The 9,912-nt window shown below is 29.2% G+C and overlaps 1 protein-coding gene and 1 pseudogene across 1 annotated transcript; both read right to left on the bottom strand.

Annotated features, from left to right (window-relative positions):
- Positions 1–321: 321 nt before the first annotated feature.
- LOC113377761 (GTP-binding protein Di-Ras2) lies at positions 322–3,341 on the bottom strand. Its single transcript, XM_026618180.1, has 4 exons — positions 3,039–3,341; positions 1,806–1,991; positions 1,348–1,518; positions 322–828 (listed from the first exon to the last, which is right to left on the bottom strand). Exons 1-4 carry the CDS (start codon positions 3,174–3,176, stop codon positions 676–678), a joined length of 648 nt encoding a protein of 215 aa, XP_026473965.1. The 5' UTR covers positions 3,177–3,341; the 3' UTR covers positions 322–675.
- Positions 3,342–4,543: 1,202 nt separating this feature from the next.
- Positions 4,544–9,912, bottom strand: part of LOC113376345 — a 117,401-nt pseudogene continuing 112,032 nt past the window's right edge.

Below are 9,912 nucleotides of genomic sequence, written 5' to 3' on the forward strand. Positions count from 1 at the left end.
AATATATTATCTTAATTTCAATTAAATTTAATTTACAATAAAAAAAATTCCTTAGGAATCAGATAAAAAACCATTATAAAAATAATATATGTAATACAACTAAAACAAATTATCAACAAATTGATAATTTGTAATTAATTTTTCCTAACAAATGTGGAATGTGTTATCATTGATCATTTATCAAAATTAAGAAACTGAACATTATGTTAACAATGTATTTTAACCATGCAGTACCTATTTTGTAGAATTAGAAAATTACTAATTAAATACTATATTCCATATATCAACATTCATAACATTAAATTATACTTTTAATTGGTGTACTTCAACAATACATGAAAAACTTGCAGGATTTAGAAAATACATTCATAACACTTTTAATAATCAATTCAGTGCTTCTTATATTTAAAAAAATTTCAACCCACCATTTTTAAGTTAGTAATTACTATAAAGTTTTTAGTTTATATAACTTACATGTAATTGTTAAATAAATTACATAACTAAACAATATTCGGTTACTTTACCTGGGAATAGGTCTAGTTGATCCTGCACTCTAAACATTGTTTTCTTCTAAGCTGTATTACAAAAAAGATCTAAGTATCTAATATCATGCACCATTTCTATTTCTTGTAACTTAGATTTGAACGTATCTGTTCAATGTCGATATAATTGTTATTACATAACAGAGCATTTGTCCTTGGCACCAGAAGTACTGCTTTCATCTGTACCATCACCGTCAGCTGCTGACTTTGCAGCTTTGTTTTTCTTCTTACTTTTTCCATCTAGTTGTAATGATACGTCTCTGTTTTTCTCCATGTTCAATAGTTCCTAGAATGTAACAAATATAAATATCAATAGTTATATGAATGAAAAGACTATATCATATATAATAAAAAACAAACAAATGGCATATAAAATTGCACTTTTAAAAAACATTTTGCAGAAAGCTGTAAAATAATGGTGTCTTAAGATCAGTTTATAATAATATGGTTTTTTTAGAGTTTGTTGCCTCTTACATGATTCATTAGATTTTCTACATTTTTAAACAAACAATTAAAAAATCGGTTTACTTTTGATATCTCTACATTTTTTTGTTTGCAATTATTATATCGAGCAGTACCAAGCGCAGCACGCTTAATAACCTGAATGTAAATTCAGTTATAGAGAAATATAATAAGTCTGGAAACTGATCCTTAATAATAATTTTTTTGCAGTTAAAAGTTTTAATAAAGGTAAATTCTGCATGCCTCACAGAGCGCACAATCATCACTTATAGACTGCATATATAAATTTAAAATCGACATATTCAATGAATATATATATGGTATATATAAGAATACCATGTACCTGAAACAACTGCTTTACATTATGATTTGTTTTTGCTGAAGTTTCCATAAATGATACACCCCAACTTTTAGCTTCAGCTGCTCCTTCAGAAGAACTCACTTCACGAAGTTCAGCACTTTCATCACACTTGTTTCCAACTAACATTACTGGTATAGCCGACACACTCGCACCCTATATAAATAATAATAGATAAATATATATAATTTTGCACTCAGAAACCAGCATAATTAAATATGTACATTTCTGTTTAAATATGTTTTTAGTGTATTATAATTGAACATAAGCATAGTATCCTTATAAATATTTGATTTAAAATGCCCAATGTTTAATTCAATGCTAAGGTGGTAAAAACAACCATCAGAATTCCTAATCCTGACTCAGTATTTCATTTCTTGTTGAGATCTTAGTTTATAAAACTAGTTAAACTAAACTTAACTATTTTTTTTTATCTCAGTTACCTTTAGATCTCGAATGACAGCCCATATTGGTCTTAACTCCTCCAAACTTTGTCTTGAACTAACTGCATAAACCAAAATAAACGCATGGCCTTTGCTAATCGAAAGTCTCTGCATGGCAGGAAATTGATGAGATCCGGTTGTATCAGTTATTTGAAGTGTACATATATTCTTATTACAGCTAATGACCTATAATTAACAGACAAATAATAAAAAAATACATGAACAAGATAATAAATGTGAGTAATACATTATATTAATAGATACATATTTGCATAATAAGACGGTAATAAGTATCATTTGAAGTATGACTTTGATTTTATTATTGTTTTCAAATATAAATACTTTTAATGCTATTATAAATATATAATTTATAATTTATTATTATGAAAATATGTATAATGGTTGACATTAATAAATGTGTGCATCACAAGTTTTACCATATGGATATATTTTCAACTTGAATGCCATCTCGTACAATAAGAAAAAGTTTTATCTCAATCATATTGATATAATAATAATTATAATATATATATATAATGAAATAAAAGGATAAATTGATGATTATAAATATTATATTATATAAGACAAATGTAGATGTATTATTGTGTTAGCCTAATATGTCATACAAAACAAGAAATTACAATAAGTTAAAACCAGTTTCATAGTTATAAAATGCATACTTGTTAGCATTATTAACTCTCCATCAGACGCAGCCGATCTGACAGATACAGAGTTTACATTTTAGTAAGTTACTCCATGATGTGATGACATCGAGACCCCCAGATTTCAGTAGTTTTACATCCTCTATTTATTTATACACATTAGATTACCTTTGAACTTTACATATTTTGCTAGTAGCAATTTTGTTCCAAGAAACACACTAAGCCAAATTTATTTGACGTACAAAATGACATGAGCCTAATTGTCAATAATTTGTACGTCAAGCATTTTGAGCACTCGTACGAACATTTATATTTTGCTATATTATAAAAATAATACTGATCCAATACTATATTTACTCATGAAATACATACTCAGCTTTGTAAAAACATCAATTAAATATGAGTATATAAAAGTATGAGCCTTCTGTGAATATACTTAAAATCTGTATTTGCCAGATCCACTGCGCCTATTTCTATACATATTTAGACTTCGCTCTACCGAGTTTTAAATAAATATGAAACAATAGTTGATGCATAAATTGATGATTGTCAGATGTCAATCAAACTCTACCTGTCTGTAGGTGTCTTCGATCGTCGGTATGTAGCTCTCCCGGAAAGTTCCTTTGACAAACCTTAAAACTAATGAACTTTTGCCCACTCCTCCGGCCCCGAAGACAACCACTCGATAATCATTGCTTTGTTCGGGCATCTTGTAAGACACTCTTGTAAGACTTCACTAATCGGTTGTGTAAATCAATCGGCCAAATAGGAATGTATGTACCAGTGATATATTGTTTTCGGATTCATTATTACGTGTCTACAACTTCTTAATTGTTAAATACAAATAATCTATATGTCGCCAATTAATGGCATGTAAAACATAACACAGGAAAGAACTGACAGTGACAGTTGACAGCACATTACATAATTTTAATGTTGGTATTGATTCACACGCACAGGGTTGACGAAAATGGACACAGGCATGACACAGGGTTGGGCAAGAACTAGTGGCATATGGCATCGTGCCTTAACACAAAATGGAGGAATATTAAATGTTTTCAAATATATTATTATAAATACTGTAACTTTCAATATTCTTATTATATAGACAAAATATAAGAGCTTATGAATTGGACGATAACGTTTATATATAAATTACAGAAAAGTAAATAAACAAAACTTAATCAATCGGATTTAAAATGAAGGACATTGTTTAATATTTATAAGATTTATATAAACTGAATTGCAAAGTCAAAATTATTTATTTGAAGTATATAAGAGAGCTTTAGAATTTAAGCCAGAATTAAACTTAAAATCCGAATTATTTTCGATATTCAAATAAAAATATTTTTTTGAAATTAAAATAAAAGTTTAAATTTTGAAATAAAAAAAAATCTTTTCCCAAAAGCAATCGTTTTATAAACACAAGCATAAAGTTGTATGAATCTTTCAAATTGTATGCTTAGTTCTCTCAAAAACTGCCAGTTTTTGCACATTTAGCTCCGTATCTCCGAAACGATTAGACCTGCTTTTACCAAAAACTAATGACCACTTTTCCCCATAATTAAAAATTGAATGTTTTTAAATCATTCAAATCGGGTGCTCCGTTCTCCCAAAAACTCGATTTCTATTTCCTGCACTCTTTGCTCCATATCTCCAAAACGGCTGGACCAGTTTTTGCCAAAAATTAATCAGCACGTCTCCTTATCAATAGGAATCGATTGTTTTTTAAACCATTCGAATCGGTTGATCCGTGCGCCCGAACACGTGAATGAAAATTTGTATCCGCACACACATTCATCTTTTTCAAGGTAAGCCAAAATGTTAAGAAGCCTCTGGAAAGTGAAGATATGCAAAAATTTTCAATTTCAATTTTTGGACGATTACATTAACCTACCCTATGGAAAGTTAAAAAGATACAAAAGTATTTTTTTGCTTAAGATATTTATTATGTATTTTTACATCTATTGAAAGTTGTACATTATACTAGTATATTTCTCAAATATTTCATTTAAATGTTTATATACAGCATAGTAACATTATTTATTAATTATTTCTACAAAAAATACTCCCTATTTTAAATATTTTGCTAACTATAGCCACAAATATGTTTTAAACTACTATATGTTACAACTTAATATTAAATTCTTAGCTTAGGTACTGTTACTTAACTAATCATGTCTATTTCATACTTGGCAAGTTTTTGTTTGATTTTCATGAGGTATTTAAAAAAGTATCTATTATACAAAATATCGAATTATTTCTGTTTCTGCAAAAGTAAATTAACATCTCAGTCAATTTTCTTAGGTGCCTGGTGAGCATTTTTGGGACCATAGCTGCCTTTGTAGAAATTCATGAATAGCGCAAAGAAAATAGCATTGTTGAGCATCAGGGCTCCGGAGATGATCATCGGGAAGTCGCAGTCTGTCACGAAGGCGCAGGCCGAGTGGAAGAAGCAGATTACAAACTGAGCCTGAGGAGAAAACAAACAACGTTGTAATATAATTACATTAAAAAATAACATCATCAGTTCTGGAGTTGTCAGCAACCATACGCATGTTTGCGTACACTTATTAAAGAACCAGACTTTTTATTAAAAAAATAATACTAATTTATTGTTTTAAATAGCAAAATCATTATTCTACAATATCTACACGTTCCACAATGCATTGGTCTAGTGATGCTTTCTAACAAGCAGTCTTATCTAATCATAGACCTATGGATCTATGGATAAGATCTGTGAATCTGACTTTTGATCTGTTTTTTTTAACCATTGCCAGTTGCCAAAATACAAATCATCTGACCATTGTCAGTGATTTGTCGAAGGTCTTATGAATTGTTGGTTAATGCAGAAGAAACTTTCTTTTCAATCTGGCCCTGGTAGAGTTGTTCTGAAGTTTTCTGGCGAGCAAGTTTGGGCGATCAGCTAGACGATTTTTATATTTGTGTGAGAAAGCAATTATTTCATTCTTAACTGTGCTAGTTCCTGCGTCTTTGTTTATTAATCAATTTGGAACATACTTTGGTGCTTTCAAAAATTTTTTTGATAACTTGTTAAAATTATTAGAATAAATTTGTCTCGTTTTGCTTTTGTATTTGTTTTGCATTTACCTCGTACTCCCTGATTATACAACTACAAAACTAATAGAAAACCTTTTTATTTTTATTAAACGGATACTGGATTTTACTTTATATATATTGACCATCTTCTTAAACAAGATTGAACCACCTTCTTAAACAAGAAGCATGTATAAACGGAATGCTAGGCGTATATGACAATAATTTATACTAATTTGAGTAATGTCTTCAAATATAGACCCACAAAATTGAATGATAATGATCTATTAAAAATGTGCAGATTTTCAAAAATCAGTAAATGATAGAAGTAATAGTTCATCCAACTTGTTTTTTCAACTCATTTTTTATATAGCCTTGACATCATCATAAAAAGATTTGATTTTATTACCAAAAATACAAAATCGGATATCAAAAAATTTTCTGTAAAAAAAAATCTGAATTTTGGCTTACATACACATACACAGACTTTTACCCATTTTGATGTCAAAAAATTCAAAATGACTTAAAAAATTGACAAGACATGAAATTATCAAATCAAATTTTCTGGAGCGATCATAAACTTCTTATTAGAACAGTAGACTAATTCTTGTAGAACTAATTTTATGAGTAATTATTCACAATTCATTAGTAAAACCATTAAAATTGGAACCACCTATAGATTTTCTTCAAAGAGTTGTTTTTTTTATTAAATGTTACATTTTTCCTATTGATATTGTATCACATAAATAACAAAAGGTTTGTTATATGTAAGTAAGTTAATCAGCCGTTGAAGGTGCAATTTTATTGTGGTAACGAAAAAGTGAGGCAATCGTTTGCGAGCAGTTTTCTCCTTATATTTTCGCAATCGTGCGCTTATTTACTACTCCGACTCCGACGTCAGTAGGTATATGGTTTAATGTTAAACTAGTAATGGCCTAATATAAGACTACTTGAATTAAATTTCATTATCAGATAATAAATATAAATAGCACATATTGATTAAGAGGCAATTTGAAAATTCATGCGAAAAATTTGGGTCATCGAGTACTGTTTACCATGTATGTAGATGAGTATGTACTGTAACCAACTTCCTAAAGAAGTAATTTACCTTTAGCTAAAAAATCCGATATGGTAATTTTATGTTTTCAAAATCATTCTGAATCATTTGACACCAAAATTGATGTAGGTCGGTGTATGTTAGCCAACATTTTAGCTACTGCACTAATTTGAAAAAATTAAAAACCATTTGATGAAACTCGATGACTACTCTTGCGAGACGGTTGCTAAACGTCCAAGACCAATTTTGAAAATAAATATACTGTTTGAATAATATTCCTTGGAAATCGTGATGATCAGTTTTTGGTAAAGATCGGCCTGGCCGTTAGTAATTAATTATTGAAAAAATGTTTTTTAACTATTTTAATAAATCTTTGCACAGTGATAGAATTCATAGTCTAATCGAATATGATAAGTTGTTATAGGCCTACAAAAAGTGGTTTCGAAAGTCCATGTCCAAGTTCAATTTGCCATAAAGCAAGATACCACTAACACCTAGGTATTTGTATTTGATTAATTCTGAATGAATACGATGTAGATATTCTATTGAAAATTGTCATCTTGTCGGAATGAACAGTATAGTAGTAGTGTAGTGGTGCAGCTACCTTACTCTCACCTGTAAACCACTAGAATCGTTCGCATAATGCAATATTATAACTGCACTGCAGTGCACTATTGCGACTGCAACATTGATTTCTTAACATGACAAACTAATGCAATGAAATAGTGAAACATCACATTTATTTTATGGATCTTTTTCAACCAGAACGATATAATATAATATTCAATTTATTTTATTATATACGGTCGTGGAAGATCATTCAATCATTGGGTCTTCTCGATACCCAATGATGACCTACATATACAATTTGGTAATAACTTATTTATTAATCAAATACTTTTTGTTGCAAAATATAAAAAATAAAAATATAACATAACTATTTATTACCTTTCAATTTATGATTTTAAAGATACCTTTTTTTATTTTTTAGTTGAATAAAAACTTAAAATTTTTCACGGCTATCATCAATCATCTCCCAAAACTAATCAATATGAGTCCTAATCAAATTTCGTCACTTAAAATTCTTTAAATCGGTACAGAAGTTGGTGAGAAAACGTCGACCTAGTAAAACCATGAACACATTCCTTGTCCAATTTTATTATCAAACGATTCCGAATGACTTTGAACGTAATCTTCTCACCCAAGAAGTTATTAATAACTAAATAATAATCTACATACCAGTTGCAACTTCGTGAGATACTTTTTCCACCAGAGGTACTTCTGGTATTGAGGTCCCATGGCTGCCACCATGTAGTACGTGTACATGCACACGTGCACAAAATTATTCACAATGTTAGCAGACGTTGTGTGACCACCTGGAAAATATACATATATATAGTAAATACAACTAATAAATATTTACAATTTGCACTAAGATGATTATATTATTACCTGCCAAGAATTTAACAAGGAACCAGGTTTCCAAAGGAGTGATGCTGTGGTGGTATATGTGCAGCCAGGTAACTTGGCTCTTCTTTTTGCGCAAGATGAAGAAGAACGTGTCAGCAAATTCGGACAGTTTCGACAGGTAGTATACCCAGCAAAGAGTTAACATCTAAATAAAAATAATATTTCAATAATAAAATAATTGTAAAAATAATTATAATAGGCAATGATGATGTCGTAGGGATTGTTACACTGAAGGACCCCAATGAAAAATTAAAAAGGGCACTAAACAAAGTGTGGCATTCTACCAATCAACAATGAAATATCTTAAATTTAAATAATATTAAGAAATATATGTCATGCAAATCACTATTACATTGTTAATCATTTTATACTCGTAAAATCTTTATACAATTTCTATACTTATTATAAGTTCGAAATCTATATGTATATATTTTTAAAAGCTGTAGCTTTTCATAGGCGGCCGGCATTCAGTTCAGACGTATTTTAGTTCAATGAAAAAAAATGAAAAAAATTGATATATAAACATAGTAAAACAAAGGGTTTAAATTTAGGTTTTATTTTGTAGTCATTTTGTCTGCTAATCAAAAGAGCTATTTTATTGAAAATTAGTAAAAACTAAGACTTATAATTATTATTATTACTTACCCTTATAGCTGTAGGGTTATTTGAATAATCTACGGGTTGACAAGTCAAATTGTACTCAAAAAGCCATCCGGACATAAGATGCTGTAAAAATTCAATTTAAATTTTAATAAATCTGTAATATATGAACATATAAATGCAAACATATCAATTAGATGAAGTGATTCTTTAGACTTTCTTTGGTATTTGACTGAAAGAATAACAATTGATGAACTAGAAATAAAAGAACTAGAAAATTGATTACTAGAAATATAATCTAATTTATGAAAAATAATTTACCAGCAGTAGCTTGCTGTTTTTATTTATTCTCGTACTAATTTATTCAAAATTAATCACAGCTTTTATTACGAATTAATTAATATTTTTTTTAGAAGAGCAAAATCTATAACATTTTCTATGCAATTAGTTGGTGAAGTTCAAAATTTTCTCCATGGTGATGGAGAAGACAGACAAACATTAGGAGAAACCATAAAGTAAATTTCAAACAACGAATAAATACAATAACAAAATAATATAGAAAAAACTTTTTAACAGGAATCCATCCAGATATTAGAAGAAAAAACTATATTATGATTTAATTTTTTTAAAAGTCTTCTATCCATTTAGTGTCCGTCCCAGTTTGACTCTTTCTCAGTGAAAAAATATTAAAAATTGTTTTAAAAAAATATAAGAATCTAGAAAATCACATTGAATAAATGATTTGATTAACAGTCGAATTATTATAGAAAAGAATTATATATTCTGATTGTATGTGATTCTGATTATGATTAATCAAATATCTGATAGGTGCTTTTTCACAAATTTCTTGTTTTTATATATTAGTACATTTTATCACCTGAAAATACACACACACATATACACATGAAACCAATAAATAAATATCATACATTCTCATGGTCGATCTATTTCCATCGAGTACGTAGAATTCAAAAAAGTATTTAAATAATTATATCCCAATGTTTTCTATTAATTAACGATTGCAAAAGACATGTATGATACTATGAGTAATGTGCAACACTCACTTCATAAAACATGTAAGCGCTGAGCGCAACTTGAAAGGCATTATAGACTATTAAGGTATTTTTTAAATTATAAGGTTTCCTATCGGCCATCGACAGTGGGCCGAAGACAAGCACTACGGCGAGGTAGATGATCACCATCGCGATCGTCGGTATCGGGTTGTCCATCAGGAACCATCCGTCCACTCGGGGATCTGGGG

The sequence above is a fragment of the Ctenocephalides felis genome, unplaced genomic scaffold (genome assembly GCF_003426905.1).
Source record: "Ctenocephalides felis isolate EL2017-DRISC unplaced genomic scaffold, ASM342690v1 CF-g0.4_SCAFFOLD_01886, whole genome shotgun sequence".
Classification (NCBI taxonomy): domain Eukaryota; kingdom Metazoa; phylum Arthropoda; class Insecta; order Siphonaptera; family Pulicidae; genus Ctenocephalides; species Ctenocephalides felis.

Excerpts from the sequence above, each read along its gene's own strand:
- LOC113377761 (XM_026618180.1), bottom strand. The coding sequence starts at position 3,176 with ATGCCCGAACAAAGCAATGATTATCGAGTGGTTGTCTTCGGGGCCGGA. Across the intron at positions 1,992-3,038 it reads TCGAAGACACCTACAGACAG|GTCATTAGCTGTAATAAGAA; the intron begins GTAGAGTTTGAT and ends TGTTAATTATAG. Across the intron at positions 829-1,347 it reads ATGTAAAGCAGTTGTTTCAG|GAACTATTGAACATGGAGAA; the intron begins GTACATGGTATT and ends GTTACATTCTAG.